The sequence below is a fragment of the Centroberyx affinis genome, unplaced genomic scaffold (assembly GCF_046629955.1).
Source record: "Centroberyx affinis isolate AG114_WGS23_722 - 3 ecotype Tasmania unplaced genomic scaffold, CSIRO-AGI_Caff_v1 ptg001738l_1, whole genome shotgun sequence".
Lineage (NCBI taxonomy): Eukaryota > Metazoa > Chordata > Actinopteri > Beryciformes > Berycidae > Centroberyx > Centroberyx affinis.
This window is the reverse complement of record NW_027280142.1, coordinates 810,707-833,330: the sequence shown is the minus strand read 5'-3', so window position 1 is coordinate 833,330 and position 22,624 is coordinate 810,707. Positions and strand designations below refer to the sequence as shown.

At 41.9% G+C, this 22,624-nt stretch overlaps 1 protein-coding gene across 1 annotated transcript; it reads right to left on the bottom strand.

Annotated features, from left to right (window-relative positions):
* Positions 1-264: 264 nt before the first annotated feature.
* Positions 265-16,729, bottom strand: hipk1b (homeodomain interacting protein kinase 1b). The gene is made up of 18 exons (XM_071528897.1): positions 16,420-16,729; positions 14,930-15,663; positions 14,160-14,351; positions 13,778-13,959; positions 13,476-13,599; positions 13,030-13,149; positions 12,418-12,504; positions 12,076-12,260; positions 11,813-11,966; positions 11,534-11,720; positions 8,514-8,632; positions 6,682-6,816; positions 5,382-5,542; positions 4,918-4,989; positions 4,334-4,504; positions 3,314-3,528; positions 3,017-3,129; positions 265-2,702 (listed from the first exon to the last, which is right to left on the bottom strand). Exons 2-18 carry the CDS (start codon positions 15,659-15,661, stop codon positions 2,235-2,237), a joined length of 3,417 nt encoding a protein of 1,138 aa, XP_071384998.1. The 5' UTR covers positions 15,662-15,663; positions 16,420-16,729; the 3' UTR covers positions 265-2,234.
* Positions 16,730-22,624: the final 5,895 nt, after the last annotated feature.

Genomic DNA, 22,624 nt, shown 5'->3' with positions numbered 1-22,624 from the left:
TGAGCTGAAAGCTGATACCTGCCCAGTATTAGTAAGGTGTTCCTAATAAAGTGCTCGGTGAGTGTATGTAACCCTGCACAGCCCAGAGGAACTTCTTCCTTGTTGCTACTGGCGCCACTGAGAAAACCAGCAACATCAAGGGGTTTTAACCACCATTTACTTTTTCACACAATGGCACGCATGAGTAATGATGGAAATGTCTGCAATAATTCATGCATATTTAATTAATGGAAAAATAAATCACAAAATCATAAGTTGTGGACTTGAGGTTATTTTATTGTGAAAACAGTGATAGTGGATTATTTGAGCTGAAACCTTTTCCCTGAATTAGTTCTACCAGATAGCCTCTTAACTATACTATGTTAAGATGAAATACAAACAGTTAAATATTCAGACATTACAACACAAAACTGATGCAAACACAACAGGGTAGGAATTACTAAAAAGCCTTCGTTACAATAACACCCTCCAAGATTCAACTCGGTTAGGATAGTGGGAGGGAAAGTTGCCGACCTGCTGGCCATAACAAGTACAGAGTGTCACTGAACAGGCGCTGCCATCTACTGTGCCTCAGACAGTGTGCATGAACTGTGGTAACTACACACATAAGCTTAATAAGTACTATCCATACTAACCATACTATATACTGTAGCATGTAGTATGTGAAAAATATCAATAGGTTACATGGCAATTTCAACATACTATATTAAAACCAGACTGAAGCCCAGATACTTGTGTGTGTGTGGCCTGTTTTCTACAGCTGGTTAAAGAAATACATTGACATTTGGGGCAAATGAGCTCTTTGAGCAACTTACGGTTACGTGATGAGACTCGTAGAAGTTTCAACTCTATTCTGCATTTTAGTTCACTAGCTCAATGCATACTGTGTGTTCAGTGGACAGTACAAGCTAACTTGGCATCACTGACTGCTGTAACAGACAGAAATCTGCAAAGAAGCTTCTCACCAGACAGAGCAACTTACCAAAAAGCCCATTTGCCCAAAGGTTGTGCATTCCTATTAGTTTATCCATCGGTCACATTGTACAGCAGTATGGGTAGTTTTCCTGGCTAGTATTTTCCACAGTGTCTACTCAATCAAACCCAGAAAACAGAACAAAATGCTGTTATTTTCAGTATAACATTTCAATTTCCAAAAGATTGCCTATAAATACAGATTTCAGAGAAATGGAATATTGTTTTTGTCCACGTGAAACTGGATTTCTCAAATTTCAAGGAGAGATTGGAGACCAGGAGAAAAAATATTTTCGGAAGTCTATTTTCTTTACACTTAAGCTTTTCATTTCATTCCTGACAATGGGCATGGTATTCATACCATCCTCTGTACTTGATAAATACATTCAGCACTCACAGTTGATGAAGTTAAAAAGTTTCTATTGCATAAGGACATGATTTATCCTGCCTAAACACTGTCACTACATTAAGAGTCAAACTATCACATGTGCACTTAAATTAAACATTGATCCATCACAGTTTAACCATACCTTTCTCACAAAACCCTTTTAGACATATTCATGGTCACTTCAGGGTTCTGAAAACCAGACCTTCCTCTGCAAAACCTCACACTGACAAAACATAATTTAAAACATAATAAAAGAAACAATATTTGTGGGTAAAATAGAGACATGGGTAATGATACAGTCATGAACATGTTAGCCAAAACACAGGGGATATCACTGGATTAGTGTAATATCTTTGTAACGAGACGTATGAAAAACAAATGACCTGAAACCTTCTTTGTCAGCTAGCCCTGAACTAGCCTTGTGTGCCAGGCTCCTAGGCTCACCTAAAGTGTCATCGCAGCTTGTGACAGGAGAAAAATCTCTCTTCACACAGAGCCTCAAGGTAAAATGGGTGTAAAATACATTTACCACAATGCCTTAATTCTACATCTGAATAATACAGGGATAAAATATGGGCTAAAAACAAAACATATTTTTTTCCAAAGGAAAATAAACTAATACAATATCAAATAATACCAAATAACATTTCATAAAACACTAAAATAGTCCGAAAAGAGCATGTAAAACTAGTTGGAAGTGAAACGCTGCCTTATAGTCAAATGCAGCAACAAATAAGTGACCTAACCCCCTTCAATCTACCAAAAATGATTCCACTAGAACTGTGGGTTAAGAGTCCATTTGCGATAGTGTGTGGGGAAGTCGATTTTTTTTTGTTAAAAGTGTGTGTGCATGAGCCATTTTGAGCACGACTCCTTATAGATAGGGGTACTGCGTCAGGCGCCTAGGGCTCAGCTGGTAGGCGCCGTAAGCCTCGGCCCGGGGCGTCACGCTAACATAGGGTGAACCAGTGGCAAACTGATGCTGGTAGGCCGCGGGGAGGCCGTGCAGCAGACTGCCGACCGAATCCTTCCGACCGGCCGAATCTCTCCTGGACGAGGACGATGAGGCGTACGTTGCTGCATAGGCAGAGGGGGAGTGTCCGTGGCTGCTGTGACCGCGGCCCAGCAGCTGCTCCATGGCCTGGGAAGCTGAGGAGAGGGCGGCGGAGGCCGGGTAGGTGTACAGGCTGGGGCCGGGGGCCGAGGCCGAAGCCAGGGCGGACACCTCCTGGAAGCTGTAGTGGGAGGCCGAGACGGCTGGGGGGAATGTCTGTTGGCGACGCAAAGAGCCGCTGTGGGAAGCCCCCAAACGCTCCTGAGACGAGGAGACCACCGGCTGCACCTGGACACACAGCAAATAACTCTCAGTAAACACGCAGCTGCATGGAGCTGAGACGTGTGCTGTATTGTGAAAAGACTTGTATTTTTGCCAATTTCTTTTGATTAGAAGATTATTAAAGACCTGAGGTTTCAGAAAAGGTAGATTCGATGTGGAAAACTATATGTAAAGCCTGGACAAAATGGCAATGTACATTGTGTCAAATATTTGTTCAGGTGTAGTTCAAGGGAATTTCGTACATATTAACAAAATGGATCAGCTGCCACATCTAGGCATGTAGAACTAACACAAAAGATGTAAGTGGCAGGGAGCCTCACCTGGCTGAGGTTTAAGGGGTGTGACTGGCTCGGCACTAGTCCGTGGCACTCCATGCTCTCCCCTGAACTGCAGGGCTGTCGATTGGCTGACCTCTTAGGCTTCATGTAGTTCACTGGGAATAAGAAGTATGTTTTATGGCACCGCTTTCAACCCCCAGAATAGCATTAGCTGTGTTATTGACATGATCAGAAGAATGCAGGAGTCAACAACTAAAAATCCATCATCTGCAGTTTCAAATTACATATTGATAACACTACCTTGGCTCAAATGCGGATAACTACAAGAGTGACTCTCACCAGTATCTACGCGGGCACGTGAAACCGCACCCCTCTCAGACATCTGGGTTTTGACTGAGGGTGCCACCACTGCCAGAGACTTGGCCTGGCGCGATGAAATAGCGCTGGCTGGGATGTGGGTGCGGGGCAGAGGAGTCAGAGGGCTGGCTGTGGAGGAGTCCGAGTCGTGCACCGTCACACAGCTGATTACATTAGTCCGCTGGCTCAGACCCACACTACGTGAACAGAGAAACAACAATGTCATTTGACAGGTAATATGTGCATCAAGAGAAGGACAATTAGCTAGATAGGTACAGTATGTAAATGAGCCTCATTCAGAGAGACAGTGATTCACTTGCAACTGAACAAATCCCTGGTCTGGTCTACTGAGTTCAACAAGCCCTTCAATCTGCTCTCTGCAGTGCAATAAAAGGTTATCATCTTGGCAAATGGGTTTGTAAAAGAAATATCTCATGAGTAGAAGTGTTGATCTAAGATAACTTTTTCATCCAAGATGGAGGAAATGAGATGGCCAAGGGAACCTTGTCAATTAGTGGTGTAACGGACCGTAGTTGATCCGTGATCCGTACGGATCCCCCCCCACGGTTCGGCACGCATGTGAACCGCGGATTAATTGCAAAGTTTAACCATCATAGTGTGAAATACAGTCTTACTGCTGCTGTTACTTTTTAAAGTAACAATTCCCTAAATCTCGATGCAGAGTTGCAGTGAAAAGATACAGACAAGACAGATGCGTGCTGTGTTTTACTCTGAAGCAAAACATTCGTTTTAAAGTGCTTGTTGCTTTGTGCTGCTACCTACCTACTTTTAAAGTGCATTTAACCCTAACCCTTTTTTTTTTTTTTTGCTGATCCAAAAAATGATCCTATCCGTGACTCAAAACTGTGATACAATCCGAACCGTGAGTTTTGTGATCTGTTGCACCCCTATTGTCAATCCTAGATCCTATTAAGCCTAGATCAGGCTCAGGAAATGCCAAATATGTTTGAGTTTAATGCAGAAGAAGTATCTTGTCCTGACCTGGCGGGATGGAACTTGCGCTCATCTTCTGTGTCGGTGTCGCTGTGAATAGTGATGATGCTGACGGCCGGGCTCGGCGTGTCGGAGATGACGATTGGCTGCGACAACGTGGCGCTGCAAGTGGGCGGGCTCACCCCACTATTGCTGAGCAATGATGCTGTGGATATACCCCTTGATCAAAAATGACAAAACACAATATTGAGTTTTTCCCAAAGGCAGTTGTGATTCAGGATGCGATCAGAACATCAAAAACCAGAATATGTTCACATATGACTGTATGTGTGTAAGAAATTAACAGGAGCTGGATATACAGGAATTAATAAATTAATAAAATAAAGCTGCTGCTGATAAAGCCAACTACAATTTTCTAAACCATATATCTGTAATAAAAAAGAAATCCAAGGCAATAAGCAGGATACAAGTGTGCTTTTTATGTGACATCAGCTCTTTTGGCCTGCAGCCATTTTGTGCAAAAGCATGGCCTTGAGTCTCCCTTCATATATAAAGTAGTAAAGCCGAGGAGTATAGTCTACTTTGTTAAATGAAACCCAGAATGAGAGGTGAAAGTGCAGAGCTGCACCAACCTGTTTCTGCTCTCGCCACGTCTGGCTTTGACCTTCTTCCTCTCCTGCTGAGATCTGGCTTGGGTTGTGCTCCTATTGGGGTCAAAGGTTAAATAAGTGAGTGGTGCGCAACACTGGTAAACTGAGATCATCTAACCTGGAGATAAACACAAAGGGAAGCCTGCTTTTCTACATTTGTGTTGGAAATCATCACAATACAATATCATACATACATAAAGCACTTAAAAAAAAGGTATTTCAACCAAGACACTTGGCTAAAACTGATCTGTAAAAATAAATAAATTTCTGCATTTTGCAAGTTATAGACAGAAAATATGATGGCATACATTCTGAAAAACGTTTTCTTTAATGAATGGACCACGGTAAGATACTAATGTGCGTTGTGTATCGTGTAACATTAATTTAAGTGTGTGTGTGTGTGTGTGTGTGTGTGTCTGGACTGTAACACTAGTTGGTTGACCCACCTCCAGCTGTGTCCCTGCTGGGCGGCAGCATCTGTGTGCAGCGTTTCCAGGGGCGACTCCGCAATAGTCGATTGGTGGGCGGAGCTGTGGATGGCCACGCCTGGGACCTGCTGCCATGACGACGGTATGAGGATCTGCTGGGTGCCAGTGGGCCAGGCCTGCTGAGGTGAAGAACAGACACGCACTTCAGTACATGCAATAACAAGAACCAGCCGCATATGAATATCAACAGAAATATTCTGATTGCTGGAACAGGCCAGACAAATTGAGCCATGCTGAGAAATAAAGACAAAGACCAAAGACGGAGGCAAACCAATGGCCAATCTCCTCAACAGGCAAAAGCACAAAGCTAGAAAAGCGAGCAACCTTTCCCAAGCCATTCCCTTATAGCATAGCCCTGCAACAAAACCACAAGATGATACCATGCAAAGCACTTTGACAATGAAGCACTGGAAACAATCAGCTCAGGTAAAGACAAGTATACAAAACACCATGGAGCCTGTTAAAAGAAGAAACACTGAAGAGAGAGATTAGTTTAGTTCACTGGTGCCAAAGTGTCTGCTGACAAGCTGTCTTGGGAAAAGGCATGCCACATATTCTGGGGCTGGAACAAAAGACGGGTGTCAGAGAGTCAAGCTGCTGAATTGGGGTTTTAGTGTGCTTGTGTAGACGCAACCTCCTTCACTGAAACCAAGGAAGGACAGGACAAGAGCGAGAAGCTGCAAGCAAAGCGCAGACCAAGTCAGCGACACATGCGCTCCATGCCCTCAGCAGACCTATGGGGAAAGAATGTAGGGAAGGGATGAAGAGAGAGAGAATGGTATGGGGATGGGATGCCCAAACAACATGGTTTTGGCCCTCTGAAACACTGGAGCAGAAGGATATTGTATATTGAGCCAACTTTAATCAAATTTCATATGAAGGGTGATTCTGAAATTGTTTGCTTAAACATACTGTAAGGAATACCAAGAAGGATCATGATGATCTAAGGCCAAAAAAGCAGTTAATTTTACATTTTCCAATTAATAATGTGTTGAGACAAAACATTTGGGTACCCCAACATAGAAGAGAAGACAGACGACAAGTGTGAGAGTGAGGAGGAAAATGTACAAGTGAGGCATTAAGAAAAAAAAAAAGACGACAAAGACTGTGGTATGGCACAGATGGAGAGGAAAAATGGCAAACTGAAGTAAAGAGGAAAGGAGAGTGGGGGCAGGAGAGAGGTGGCATTGTTAGTGGTGGAGGGAGTAGGGAGTGTGCATGTGCGTCTCTCTCTTCAGGGACGTCATCGCAGGTTTACCAGCACTGTGGCTGTGTGCTCCAGGAGGGTGGGCCGACCCACCCCGGTGCCCAGCCCCAGGGGCAGAGAGTACTGGGGAGCTATGCCTGCTGAGGGGGGGTGCAGGGTTGCTACCATCAGGGGTGTGCAGGAACCCTGGAGGAGGGAGGCAGGATAGGGGAGGGCAGGGTTAGGACAGGATGAAAAGTATCGCCCTTCAAGGCTGTAACTGGTTTAAACTTTGTGGGACGGAGTGGCTCCGACTCATGAAACAAAAAGGCAAATACCAGCTGCGTAAAGGGAAGCACAATGATTTTCTTGGGAAAACCACTGGCACTCTGGACACCTGAAATCTGCAGTGTACAACATTTATTCTTCATGTTTCAATTTCTTAAATTAACTGTTCATTTGATCAACAGAAAAGAACCAACTTGGAAAAAGAAAATCAGCTAAAATATTTGGTAGTCAATTAATGTGCAAGTTTAATCGATCAATTTGCATCCGTCTATTGCTTTTATTTGAGTTGGGATTTTAGTAACACCCTCTGATTGTCAAAACAAGACTAGGTTGACCTAGTGCAAGCCAGGCCATTGATGTCTGGCCTCCTCTTGGCTTTCGCACCCTTGTATAACACGTATTATTGTGGCACTTTGTACAATTTTAAGGGTTCCTGCCTGGGAAATGCGTGTAAACAAACATTTTGATATTCAATTGAATTCAATTTAACTTTATTGTCATTGTAAAGTGCACAGGTACACATACCACGAAAGGTAGTTGTGCAGGTGTTATTATGTATACCCAGAGCTACTTGTACATGCTGTATTTTCTGCTGCTTTTGCATGTATTTTGTGTCCATCTAGCAGAGGTGCATGTAAAATCAATAAATAAGAAGTTTACATTTTTTAAATCTGTCAGTGTGTTATTTTAGTAACTTTTTTAAATATTTGATCTGTTTATGTATATTTTGACTGGTTTGAACAAGAATTTAAAAAAAAATGTAGTGATAAAAAAGGAGCAATACTGAAATAATGGATCAAATTACATTTTTTTCAACTCATAGAACGATCGTCAGGCGTCAGAAGACTTTGATTATACTACACAAGCATTATGGAGTAATTTTATGGACATTTATTGCCCTTTTTGAAGCAGAACGTCCAGCTCCCCATTCACTTCCCATTCACTGGAAGAAGCTCCAGGTAAGTTGTATGAAGAAAAAACACTCACCCGAGTTTGTACTGGCATGAGAATGAGTAGATAATGACAAAATTTGAATTTTTGGGTGAACTATTCCTTTAACATCGTTGCGTCAACGTTATTTCAATGCGTTGATTCAACGTAAAATTGATGAGCACCTGGACCCTGAATCAATATCAGAGATCAACACTGAATCAATGCTTCATCTGATGTTACTTCAACATCGATTCATTTGTTGTCTTGCTATCTGGGATGCGATTGTGCAGCCAAGACAAATCACCACCTTGTTCATAGATTTATCTGCAAACCATGATAGTGTGTGAAAGCAACAAAGAGAAAAACGTATTTTTTAATGTACTTTTTTTGTAGGAGACAGAAGGCACGTCATAATGTGTGGAACAGGTGCAACAGCACCCGGAAACACACACGACTTGTCCAAGTGCACTTGGTAAGATCATCGGATCCCGTCTGATGATCACTCTTAAGATGTTATTGTTGCTAATCCAAAGAATTTCCTCTGTAGGCTCAGTTTGAAAGCAACAAATCACTAGCAGTTTTACTTTATATTCTGAATTCTGAGTTGAACGTGAATTAACCCCAAGTGTGCCACAGGAGGACATACCAGACACTTGACAATACACACCTTAAAACACACTTACCTGTGTGAGCATACTTGGCTGGATCTGTAATGACTGAGCAGACTGGTTCTGAGGTACTATGGGTACAGAGTTCTCCATCCTCACAGGGAAACTGGAGCTCTTACTGGATGACTGTAGCCCTGGAAAACAAAAACAAAACAAACTAGAATTAACCACCTCGCGGTTGTATGCCTCCGCCAACAAGTCAAGTTGCAGTTTACATCCATGTCTGTCCAGACTCATAAAATATACAGTGAAGACTTTGAAGGAATTTAATAAAAGGTATTACGTGTATTTTTAGGCGAAATGGAAGTTATCACTATATTGACATGTATGATTCCAGTGAATAATTTCCAGTGAGAAACATGCTGTCTTCACCTAGAGACTATTTTTACAGAGGAGTACAGAGGACTGATAGAGAGCTTCGTCACATGGTGCAATGACAATCACCCGAAGCTCAATATCAGCAAAACCAATAAGCTTGTGGTGGACTACCAGAGGAACAGGAGGCCCCCTGTCCTGGTTGTCATCCAGGGAGAGGAAGTGAAGAGGGTGGACTCATACAAGTATCTTGGGGTCCAAATCAATAAAAAGATGGACTGGACTCACAACACTGAAGCCCTCTTCAGGAAGGGACAGAGCAGACTGTTCTTCCTGAGGAGACTCAGATCCTTCAGTGTGTGCAACAGGCTCCTGCAGATCTTCTATCAGTCTGTAGTAGCCAGTGCTCTGTTCATCGCGGTGGTGTGCTGGGGTGGTGGCATCAAGGCTTGGAGGTCAGCAGTCTCAACAAGCTGTTATGTGTGTCTATGAATCGGTCTTTTCAACAGGTTTTTTCTTTCTAAAAGCCTGACAATGTCCAAACATCTTACAATACAAGCTGCGCTTGCCATAAAATAAATAATTATGTGTAGGTTAGGCTGTAGTCTATTTGGTTAGGGACATCCAAGCAAAGGGTTAATGCGCCTTCCCCTTAAATAATATTTTTTATTAAGGATCTAATGGTCGTTCTTAATGGATGTTTGCACAAAATACTATGTTAATACGTGTAGACTATGTAAGATGTACCATGTTACTTGCTGTTAGTTGTTGTTATCTGGATTGCGCTGGATCAGTGTATGCTAAAGCCATATGGTTTGTCTGCCTGGATCTTGGCAAAGCTAATTAGCCAGCCAATACAGTTCTGTCATTTTTTTATTTGCAAATTAAATTAGAAAACTGTACAGTCATGTACCTGAACATGTTAAAAGACATACATGTGTGTTCAATTTGGCCGCTGATCACTGAGACATATTTACAAGTTGAGATCAAGCAGCTGAGAACCATGCAAAAAATAACAAAAAACGGATGGAGGGTTGAACTACAGAAAGACAGACTGTTTGTGCTCAATAAATATGTTACAATTTTTTCTAACAATATAGCCTATATTTTTAAAAATAATGTCTGATTTTTCCAAAGAAACGAAATAAAAGCTGTCAACACAGTAATCCCAACACAGCTCTCTTTTTCTAAACAATTAGGCTACAGCATAAATAGCTGCCCAGTAAAATGTATTGAACATATATAATTAATGTGATTATTAGGTCAACTTAAAGGATTTTGGTGTCTGCAAAAGTAAGTGACAGCACTTCCACCATTTTTGTAGAATGACCCAAGATGAAGTTGACCTTTGAACTTTTGGATATAAAATGTCATCACTTTGTCATTTTATCCTATTAGACATTTGTGTGAAATTTTGTCATAATTAGCGTATGAATTCTTGAGTTATGGCCAAAAACGTCTTTTGTGAGGTCACAGTGACCTTGACCTTTGACCACCAAATTGTAATCAGTTCATCCTTGAGTCCAAGTTGACGTTTGTGCCAAATTTGAAGAAATTCCCTCAAGGCGTTCCTGAGATATCGTGTTCACGACAATGGGACGGACGTACGGACGGACAACCCGAAAACACAATGCCTCAGGCCGCGGCTGTTGCCGGTGCAGAGGCATAAAAATCAACACAGAGATGCCAATAATTAACTGCAACTTCTTGAGGAAAATTATCTCACGTGAAGTATATTGTGAACTTTCTACGCCGTCACTCAGAGACTAACGTTAACAGAGCAGAGCAGCGATCAGCAGTAACAAACGAGACCGGCTGACCAACACACACTGCAGCATTAAACAACTTAAACCAACTCTGAGGTGAAGAAAATAACCTGCTCAGTCTGTTTCACCTCAAAAACACTGCGCTCGCTCAGCGTCTTGGACAACGATGGCTTTCCCCGGAGCTAACGGTGCAGCAGAGAGGCTGCTCTCCACTGTTGGAGACGTAACGTTAATAACAACACAGCGAAGCACTCCGCCTCCCCCTCATTTTGTTATTCTCATACAGGCAGGAGACTGTACGATTCAAATTAATTTATTCATTAATTAATGCAGTTAACTTTTTAAAATAAAAAGGCTGTGGACCATTTATCTTAATTGCCAGGTATGTTTCATATTGTATTTCAGTGGACTAAGGACACCAGGGAATGGTTTGGCACACAGTATACTGGAGCAAGAGACTGAAAATAGTGCCCCCTTTTCTATTCATTCAATTGAGAATCGTTTTGAATGGAGAATCGATTCGGACACCCAAGAATCGGAATCAAATCGAATCGTGAGATTCCCAAAGATTCACACCCCTTATTTGAAGCGTAATATATTGATGTTTTGTATACAGCTGTTATGTCCCTGCAATTTACCACTATGGGCAGATAAAGAAAATGTTTGTCTGAAAACATTTCTTGTTAAGGTTTGGATTTTGTGTGCCCTGTATGCAACATTAATGTCCTTTGCCAGTCACATATACCTGTTTAAGTGATGAACGGCACTACTTGTGGTTGTTTTTAGAGATGGTAACAGGCGTTTTATACGCGTGCTACAATTTTGTGGCCTGCGCTACAAAACTATCAACCTCTGTAGCACCAGTGCTATGCACAGAAAAAAAAATGACATACAGTCCTGTTCATCTAAAACAGATGCACTCAAAAGGACTTAAATCTGAGTTGTTCCTTTTACCTTGTATGGTGGAGGGAGGGCAGACGATGAGAGTCTGCTGGAAGGGTTCTGTCTGGCTGCACAGCCCGGCGGGGCGTGTCTGAATTGGGACGCTCTGTTGAGTCAGCCCAGGAATGTTGATGGTGGCCTGCTGGTACAGAGCTGGCTGGTAGTTGAGCAGAGGCACCGCTCCCGCTGCTGAAGGCACCTGTTGGAAACAAAAACCCACCGCCGATTAACACCAGCACAACAATGGGACCTAACCAATGGTGAGACATTACGGGGAGGAACAGAGCGTGCCTGGTTGTGCTGGTTGAGTTGGCTGCTGAAGGTGACGGTGAGGTTGCCCGCTGCAGTGCTGGGGACAGTGTTGGTGGAGTACAGGGACTTGCCGCTGTCGTAGGATGAGCTGCGGCGCTTGCAGATCTCCATGTTCTGGAAGCACGACTTCACACTGGAAAGGAGTGCCGGTATTTCATCAACTACATTTCAATAAAGACCCACACAAATGGACAGCATGTGCACCAATGCCAAACGGTACATCCCATTACACACACACTTACTGGGAGCTGTGGGGGTAATCCATGAGGTGGCTCATTGTGACAAAGGGGTGACCCAGCGTTTTTGTGGGTGTGATCCTCTTGTCAGCATCCAGTCGGAGCATCCGCTTCAAGAGGTCTATAAACTCACGCCTATCGGCTTTCTCAGCCAACATGTCCGTCCCCTCCAGATGAGAAGACAGGTTGACCTGGAATATGAAAAAAAAAATAGGAACAGGAATAGTCAAACAACCACAGGTGAGATGAAGTCCAGGTCTATGTGTATAATATCACTTATTATATAAAAACAGCACTTCCACTAAATTTGCTATTATGGACTAATTAAAACAAGAAAGATCCACCTACCTGCATCATATCATCCAGACAGTTGAAGATATACTTCCTGGCCTCCTTGGACTTGATCCCCATCTCCACTTCATGCTCTGATGGGGTCTGGAAGACAAAGAAGCATTTCTGGTTATCTTTATGTACCAAAACTATTTTTTAAAGAAAAATCATTTAAGGAGTACGGGTGTAATGGAAATACAAATTTAATAGAGGCCACTCAGCACAATGTTATATCACAATTGTAACTTTTGCAGATTGTTTCCATGAACGAAAACCGTTAAAATGGTTGTTTTGACTAAGCAGTACTGTGGGAACAATAGTTGTTCCTGTGTGGAACCATTTCCTCTTCTTGTGTAACTATGTTGTTTGTGAGCTAGCCAGCAGTAACTGCCATGGTAGGATCTGTCTTCTGTCATGAAGTGGGTATTTTTAAATGATCTTCAGCACTTTGTAAACTCTTAGTTAGTGAGTCAGACTTTTGGTGCTGATGTTAATTGAAGAAAACAGCCATTGTTCGCTAGCTAGTTAGCATATGTTGTTTTAGCTTGCTTTGAAAAAAAAAAGCAGGCAAACCTAAGCAGGCAAACCTAAGCAGATATTCAGTAGGATTATGTGTGTGGTTTTATGAACCTTGAGCCTCCATAGTGGGTAGCTGGAGTCTGGGCCTCGATTGAAGAAGCGGCTGGTCTTGGTGCCAGCACTCAGTAGGTACTCCGCTGGCAGGCCTTGGGTCTGAGAAATGTAGCGGATCTGGACACAAGAAAACAATACTTTTAAAGTTTGGAGTAGGAGTGAGACAAAACAGTAATTGCCATGGGTATGACTAGAATTCAACTGGGCCCCTGCAAAACTCTGGCATTTCTTAGCTTTTAGCAGTTCTCCTAGCAGCGATCACTTTGACTTTTAGGGTTAGGGTCTACCTTTATCAATTACTACCAACTAACCGCCAGCAACTTGCAGCCTCTATTGTATGACACGGGCTACAATGTAATCACCCATTTAAGCAAGGAGGAGTTTTCTCATTTATAAATAATGGAGGTGGTCTGGGAAAAACTGGCTTTGGGTGTGGTACTGACCTGGTCATACTCAGAGGCCCCAGGGTAGAGAGGCCAACCCAGAAACAGCTCAGCGATCACACAGCCTAACGACCACATGTCAATGGCCTCACAGAATGGCAGCCCCAAGATGATCTCTGGAGCCCTGAGGCAGCAAACAGGAAGATTAAGCAGTTGTACTGAAGAAATAGCACTCATCTACAGAGTAGTGTCAAAATATCTGACTTAGTATTAGTCACCATTGATCCTCATAAGACTACAAGGAAAGGCAGAATACGACATTGTTAGACATTCAAAACACAGCTGCACTCCTGGCCACCAACCTGTAGTAGCGGGACTGCAAGTAGGTTGAGCAGACAGCCTTGGAGACGTGGCTGGCTGAGCCAAAGTCAATGACCTTCACCCTGTAGGGCTGTCTGAGGGGGTCCACCAGCATTATGTTCTCTGGCTTCAGGTCTGCGTGGATCAGACCCAGGCTCTTCAGCTTCATCAGAGCCGTGGCCACCTAGAGATACAAACACACCAATATTAATCTGGCTGCAACACTGAAAATACATAGGGAATTGTCTGTCTGATGTATTAACAAAAAACAAAGAGTGATAAATATGATGAATAGGTCAAGACAATTATTACTACTTAACAAGGTTTGAAAACAAAGAATGATGTTTATGCATGTCTTTCCAAATGATGGCAACATATGCCAACCTGTTGTAAGATGGGTCTGATGTGCCGGAGGGGAAGCGGGCTGAACTTGCTGTGCTTGAGAAAGTCATAGAGGTTCTGCTCCAGCATCTCAAACACCAAGCAGGTGTGACCTTTGTGTTGGAAGCACTCATACGAACGCACAAAGTTGTACTCGTCCGCGTTCTCTGCACTCAGACGGTTCAGAATACCCACCTACGGATGGGAAAGGAAGAACTCCATGTTATTTGTCCATAAACACTGGATAGCTCATTCATGTGTTTAGTGTCAAGATTATGTAAGTTAGGGCTGAACAATTAATCGAAATATTATCGAAATTGCAATATGGCCTACTGCAATTTTCAAATCGCAGGAGGCGCAATATTTGTTAAAGGTGAAATGTGTGTCAAAATACCATTTTAAATTAAATATTGTCGTGCTGCAGAGATGTCCTGGCCTACACATCATATTCTACAGACTTAAGAAAACATCTTTGTTTGGTACAGATCCCTGCAAAAATCACACCATAACCATTTTAATAAGTTTTTCAATGAAAATGAGAATAATGATGTAAAAATTATCATTCCCTCTAATATCGCAAATCATATCGCAATTGCAATATCAGTCAAAATAATCGCAATTAGATATATTTTCAAAATCGTTCAGCCCTAATGTAAGTGCACAGAAGTGCATAGTAATGCAGTGACATGTGTGGGTCAATTAAAAACAGGTGAAGTTGTGTATCTAAGCAGGAGGTATACAAAAATTAAATCAAGAAATTGCCATTTGGTTACCTCAATTTGGCCCTGACGAGCATATGAAGGATGGTTCTTGAGGATCTTGATGGCCACAATCTCATTGGTGCCCCTTTTCCAGCACTTGGCCACTTGTCCGAAGGTTCCCCTGCCCAGGAACTCCAGCACTTCATAGCTGCAGGACACAGAGCAGAGGATCTCATGCTGCACAAGCTGATAATCCCCCTCGCCATTGGAGCTGCTGCTCTTGGTGGTGGGGGCCGAGTGGGGGATGGACTGGCCTGTGCCCCCTCCTCCCCCGCCACCTGTACGGGTGGAGTAAGCAGCTGCGGGAGCTGAGAGCTCCTCTAATATCTGGACGCTGCCACATCCACTCCCACTGCATTCAGTTGCCTCCTCAATCTTTCTCTTCTGCCCGTGCCTGTGCCCCCTTGTGTCAGAGGACGTCTCAGCGTGGCCATATGAGGAGGATGTCGCCTGCTCAGTGATGCGCCGGCTGGATCCGCGGGGAAGACTGCCTGTGCTGTCAGCTGCCCGCACCACCACTTGGCCCCTGGAGCCAGGCGCAGCAGGGGGGAAGACCAGGGACGGTGCAAAGGGTGGCACAGCCATGGCTGGGGTAAAGGTGTATGCTGACTGGCCTGCTATAGAGCTGTAAGCTTCAGTGGTGGACACGTCCCAAACATTATTCTCCACCTTCAGCTTCTTGACGCGGCAAAAGGCACTGGAGGAGATAGAGGGAGGAGAGAAGACCTGCAGCTGGGAGCTCATAGCTGAAAAGAGATTGAGAGGGAATTGAGAGGGATAAAAGAAAACAGATAAGAAAGTGAATCTAAACCACTATTCATCTTGAAAAGATTCTAAACAAACTACATCTAATCAACATTCATATGGGACACGCTTACTCATATTCCAAGAACTCCAGAAAGCAAGCCATCAGCAAAAACCCTGACCACAACACAACAGTGTTTCATAAATTTTGAGTTGGGCTCGAAAATGGACTGTGGTCCTGTAATATGATGGGTCTCTCTGATTTGAGCCAGGGTTGAAACATGAGCTAGAGTTTGCATCGAAGATCACAGAAAGTGAATCTATGGCACTGGTAGCCAGTGCCATAGAACATGTTATGACATGTTATGACTGTTATGACAGCAATAGAACATGTTATGACTGTGTAACTTAAGGGTAATGATTTAAAGAGTGCCTTTTTAGGCAATTATGGTGGACCGCAGGTTATATCACCACTGTTACCAATTAGGAACATATTACTGCCAGAAAACACTGAATATACTTTAACTCTCACTTTGATGCCCATTGGCATCCACGAATACTGACACAGACATGCTTCCCATCAAGTCAACAAGGTAACTCACCAATGATAACATGCTAACACGTTACCTGTTAACTTAGCTAAAACATGGCCAGCGTTATTTAACACATAACGTTAGCTCGCCAAAACACCAAATTAAGGTTACATTGCGATGATTGTTTACAACCCAACATGAAATAAAGAGACAGTTGTAACATACCGGATTGTATATTGCTATTGCGTCGAAAAACGGTTCTCTCATAGGTTTAAATCCCACTGCAGTCTAGTGGACGACCCGATTATCTTCCGCTAGCTGAGTTAGCTGCTAGCTAGGCCTGCATTGTTTCTTCAGTCGATGGAGGGCTAGGCAGCAAGCGCAAACGTTAAAATAACACGTCTTCGGGAGAAAAACGCAAAAGTCTCATTGTATAATGAAATTAGATCATCTGATGTTAAAAATGAGTAATTTTGTTCATTTAAACACCATAAATTCCGTACTAAAAGCGACTATCTTGAGGCTACATAATCCACTTTTCGCCGGAACAAACCACGTCCTTATCAGCTGCGAAATTACGGCATTTCCGCTAACTACCGTAAGTACCGTGTTGGAATGAGTAGTAAATGCGCACAATTTTTTGGAAAAGGATTAACGGGGACTAGGGACTAGGTTGAGTCCACGGATAAATCAGATTTGAAGACTTTTTTCAGACTTCAGGTAAAAAATAACCCCAAAACAAAAAAACAAAAAAAATAATAATAATAAAAAACAGAGAATGACAGAATATTCCGTTCTCCTGTCCTCCTACTAGAGATCTATCAGCATCAACTCCATATACATATTCCTCAAAATCAGGGAGTGAAAGCCCATAGTAGAAATCTTATAATTCTTCTTAATATAGGCTACTTTAAAATTGTATGCGTAAGACAGGCATGTACTAGTAATACTGTAAGTGTTTTTTTTATTTTATTTGTATATATACTGTATATATACTGTATAGCCTATATAAATCCTATGTGTGTGTGTATATATATATATATAGAGGCAGCTGCACAGGCGAGTCAAATTTCAATGAATGCCAATTAGCAGTATGTGTGTCAGCTTTAAAAAGCTAGGACAATCATCATTTTTATGTGTGTTTTCAAGGCAACAGGCGGCAACTAACACAGCGATCCAAATAATCAGTGGCCAAATTATAGGAGCATCAGTCACAAAAACTGGAAAATTATTTCATGTGGCAAGGGTGACAGTCTGGAAAAATCACTATCCTCCATCCAGACGGGTTTACGTTAGGAGAAAGACACAGATTCCATTAACATGGCGGTGGATTTGTACCAGAGCTGTACTGGTACGGCCATCTAGCTACTTGGAGTCATTAGGTCTGATGTTTGCTCTCCCAGCAACAACGTCTGGTGCCATCATGGAAGTCCTCACTGTTCATCAATCTGTGATGTTCAGTGGATTCAGGAGTTCTTTTGTGATTAAGGGTTGTCATTTACTTTCCGTCAACCTGCCTTTTACTTCAGGTAGTGATTCCTACATTTCCCAGAATGCCTTTCGACAACCGCCAGGGAAGGGGGTTCTCTCATGGATGTATTAAACTAGGGTTCTCTGTGCTTCATACATGTGGGTGGAGAGAGCGATAGCGTAGTAAGAGCAAGAGAGCAGGTTTTTCTCTAGTCAAGAGAGTTGAGAGTTGCACCCCTCACTCAAATCACATTGAGAGAGAGAGAAGCATACACTGACAATTCTATACAGAAATACTATACAGGCAGTACATTATTATTAAGATATCGTTGTTGATATCTTTTATTGGGGAAAAATACAAGGGAAACGTTTGGAATTTGATGGAGGGTTGGATGTAGGGGGGTTGTGTGTGTGTGTCTGTGTGTGTGGTTAGGGTTAGGTTGTGGTTAGGAGTAAAGCATGTTATTACATCATTTATTGGACATTTTTGCCAGTATGAGGATGACAGAAGTATTCACATTTTATCATGTTGTTGCATTGTGCACATCCTCTGCATTTGTAGCAAAAAGATCTTTAATTGGGACAGAGCACACAGTTATCCTTGCTCAACAAAGGTTTCTGCAATATTTTATCTTTCTAATTTACATATAATCTTCAGGAACAATTTGCATTGTAATATAAATATAGTCAAACAAAAACTGCTAAAGATCCATAAGGAACAATGGAAGGAGGAGATTTGGAAGAAGCCAAAGCTCAGAAACTACGTTCAAATTAAAGAAGATTACTTCACAGAACCTTATATAACATTTAATTTAAAGAGAGGGCAGAGGTCCTTATGTGCTCAGTTAAGAACTGCTACCTTACCACTGGCAACTGAGGTAGGCAGATATAAAGGTATTCCTGAAGAGCTGCGTTTATGTGTTTTTTGTGATCTTGGTGTTGTTGAGGATGAATTTCATTTTGTGTTTCATTGCCCCATGTACAGTGATTTGAGGAATCATCTATTTGAAAAAATTCAGCTGAAGAACCCTGATTTGTTTTGGTTGTCTGAAGGTGATATGTTGAGATGGCTCTTTAATGAGGAGTATTTTGTCTTAGCAAGATTTATAGAAAATGCATAGCAACTAAGACAGAGAACACTGTATCCAACATAATAGGACATTTCTGTCATGGAAACTGAATGTTTTTTAAATGTTTTCCTTTTGAATTTGTGGAAATGTATATTATGATTTGTCATGTGGCCATCCTGGCTGTTGTTGCTGCTGTCTAGTGTCTTGTAAGCCCATATGGGCTGGGCACCATAAATGGTGCAGGACTCTCAAATAAACACATCAATCAATCAATCAATCAATCAATCAAATGTAGTAACCATTGCGGAGTGGGTGTAGAAGAGTTTGACTGATGCCCTTCCTAGGTTTGTGTCATGGAATTTCTTCAATAAACAACTCAGTTGACTGCTGTTGATTATGCTTTTATTTTACACGCTCAGGGGAAAGGTCATCACTCAAGTACTGAAATGTCCTTCGGACCAGACACTGGGTACCGGTCACTATTTATATTTTGCTCGAGTGGAGCTAACAGAGGAAGAGTAGAAACTTACATACAACCAGCCTGCAGTGACACCTACAGGCCTAGTAGCGCACAGTTTAAACAGACCTATACAATTCCTCCACACCAATCTAATCTCTGAGGTCAGCTGACACTGTAGGATCTGATGACAGTATATGTCAGTATTTTTTCACAGTAGTGCCCAGTTTGTGAGTATTTAGGGTGTTTGTAGTGCTGAACATTACTGAATGGTTCTTCTTTTTGGGAAGAGTTCTTCATGGGGTTTATCGAGGGGCATTTTAAAGGCCTCATCCAGCAACTAAATGGGATAGCCACATTCATGCTTTTTCTATGTAGTTATCAGTGGTCTGGCAAATATGTCTGAGCCTGCAAAACTGCATCTTGGAAAGACTTCATTTTAATGGCAAAGGCTGGAATCTATTTGCCACCAACAATGTCTTTCTGTCTGTTTCTTTTCTGTACATAGATGTGCACACAATAAAGTTAAAGTGCAAATTTTCTTTTTATTCTGATTTCATTTTACAGCAGAAATTATGTAAAGCATTCAGAAGACATTTTCCACATATAAGGGCAATTCAAAACACTTTGCATGGCCTCAGCAACAAAATATTCTTTTAAAAACATCAACAATTTAGTGATGCTTGTGCATGCACAATTGTAAAAAGAAAAAAGTAAAAACTAGGCTACAAAAAAGAGGGATGGAGAGACTGAGATAGGCATGGAAAACACAACGGCAGGCAAGGTGGGAACACAGCAGGAGATGAGAGAGGGGAGACGGGGTGAGAGAAGAGGAAGGCAAGGAGAAGTCTAGCCATAGATTATCTATAAGGGTCTACCATTCTAGCATGCAATGTGGTGTTTGGCCATGCTCTCTTAAAAACAAGGCCTGAAGGGTTATAGCATTCATTTCTAGATTGACCTCTGGGGACAGAGGTCATGTCTGCGCATGTCTACCAGCTGTCTACTATGGCGATATCTTTTGTCACTTTTTCTACTCTACATATTCTTTCTACAGTCACCATCCTCTCCGAGAACATGAACATATTGATGGATTTCCTGTATGTGTGTGTGTGAGCATTTGCATGTTGGTGTGTTACAGGTGTGTCTGTGCAACGTGTTTAGACCCAAGAGTCCCGAGTTTCTTCGTGACAGTAGTGGTGGTGATATGAGAGGAGGGGCAGTTATGGGAGGAGGAGAGAGTGATGGAGAGAGATGCAGCGCAGCCAAAACAGCAGCAGCGTGAACGCTCCTGACAGCACCGTCCTGAACAAGGCCGCGGCTGTCTCTCCGTATATATGCTCAAATTTCAGAAAACATGGGAAACACACATAATAGAGATGCTCCAATTGTGATTCTTTGAACTTACTATCTTGTCCGACTCGTTTTTAAAATAAAGTAAGAAAATCAGGTGACACATATCTGATACTTATTCTTGCAGTGGTTTTAAGAATTCTTTGTACTAAAAAATCTTGTGCGTTTATTAACCTTAGAAGACAGTTTTTTTCTGGGCAAGTGTTGTATGAATAGAAAAAACACTTATTACTTGTTTTGAATTGATATGTGAGTAAAGTGATATAAAATAAGGAATTTGGAACTTTTTCTTTGTAGAAGAAGGAGTGCAACGCAGCTTGGTTGGTGGCTAACAGAGGAAGCAAACAGATCACAAAATAAGACTGGAACATCAGAGCAGGCCAATCAAGAGATGACATTTTTAGAGTTAATATTTGCAAATACTGATTGTATGATCAATTGGAGTATCCCTAACACACACACACACACACACATATATGCACACATACATAGGCGTACACAAAGGTACACACACCAGTAGTTGTATAACCCTGTGTGTCAGTGGATCATTATACACTCCACACACCATCTCCCTGTTCTTCAACCCTGAGTAAAATCTAAGGGAGAGATTTAACCGTTCCCAAAGACATAAGCACAGAGAGAGTGTGGCGTTTTTGTGTGGGTGAATGTGTTTGCTGTGTACACCTGTGTTTGACTTTGCATGTGCGTGTTTGCGTGTGTGCCTTTGTGCGAGAGAGTGAGTGAGTGAAAGTGAGAGAAAGACAAAGAAAAAGAGAAGGTGGTTATGAGTATAAGGTTTTTTTTTCTTTTGGAAAACTGCTAGGTTATGTTTTATGTTGAATGTTGGAAGAAGACAGACAAAGTAACAAGTGCATGCAAGAAAACACACCTTCCTTCCAACAATGACATTAGATCTTTGAATAGACTCTTGAGACAGTGCCTATCAAACACAGAAGCTGAATTCTATGGTTTTCTTGTACTACGTAATACTGCAAAATGCACACAGGTATGGGGCAAAAACGTGATACTGTAATTACCGCTTTCTGTCATAAAGCAACATCAGGCCATAAGCATTCATTCATACCACCGACAAATTAGAGGTTCTAAATTAGACTTGGATCATCAGGTTTAACACTTTCCTTGAGTTAATTTTTAACACACAATTTAGGAAAATAAACAGGTACCTGGTAACGTTTTGGAGGACATACAATAGATGGTTCCTGATATTAGCTTGCACTTTTCTGTTAGTGAGCAGGCACTTTCTAAACAGAGCTGTCTAGAATTTTAAAGTACAGGTCATACATTGGCAGTGACATGAGGAGAAAGGAGGCATAATTAAATGATATGTAAAAAGTGGGGAGGAGACATTCTGTTTTAAAATGGAAAGCTTTGGCTGGAGGCCAGGCTGGATCCGCTGTAGGTGTGATAATGGTCTTGATAAAAGCTAGTATGTTGCTGAAGCACAACCACATTGTAAAGAATGTAGCGCCCTCATCCCTTTTTGGGTCATCCGTCATTGCATTCACATTAAAATGATCATCATCATCATCATCAACATCATAGTCGTCATCATCATCATCATCACCATCATTATCATAGTCATCATCATCATCATCATCATCATCATCCATATAAGCCTGCTTTAGACAAACTTCAAAAGATTTAGGAGGTCTATGGTTGAGCTATTACTAGATCTTCTATACTGTTCATGGTGTGTGTGTTGCCTCTGTGGATCTTACTGATATCTTTTGGGTGTTGGTTTTCCCAACATAACATATTGGTAGGCAAAATAGCATTCATAATAATTGGCACCACTGGCAAAAAGGGTTTAATTTTTGCTAGCCAAGAAACAAAAGCACAAAGTGTAAATGTTTTGTTTGAAAGATAATTGTTTCAGCTAACTTTGTTTTCCCACTTATATTTCTAACGTTAGATTTTTCAGTTGCATGCTTTAACAAAATGTTCTTTTCAGTAACACTTATACTGGATACTCTTAAAGTGAAGTAGTTAAAATCCTCTCACAGTCCATAGCCACTAACATGTTCTTTTTGCTGTTTCTTTGTCTTAAATCTCATGCACA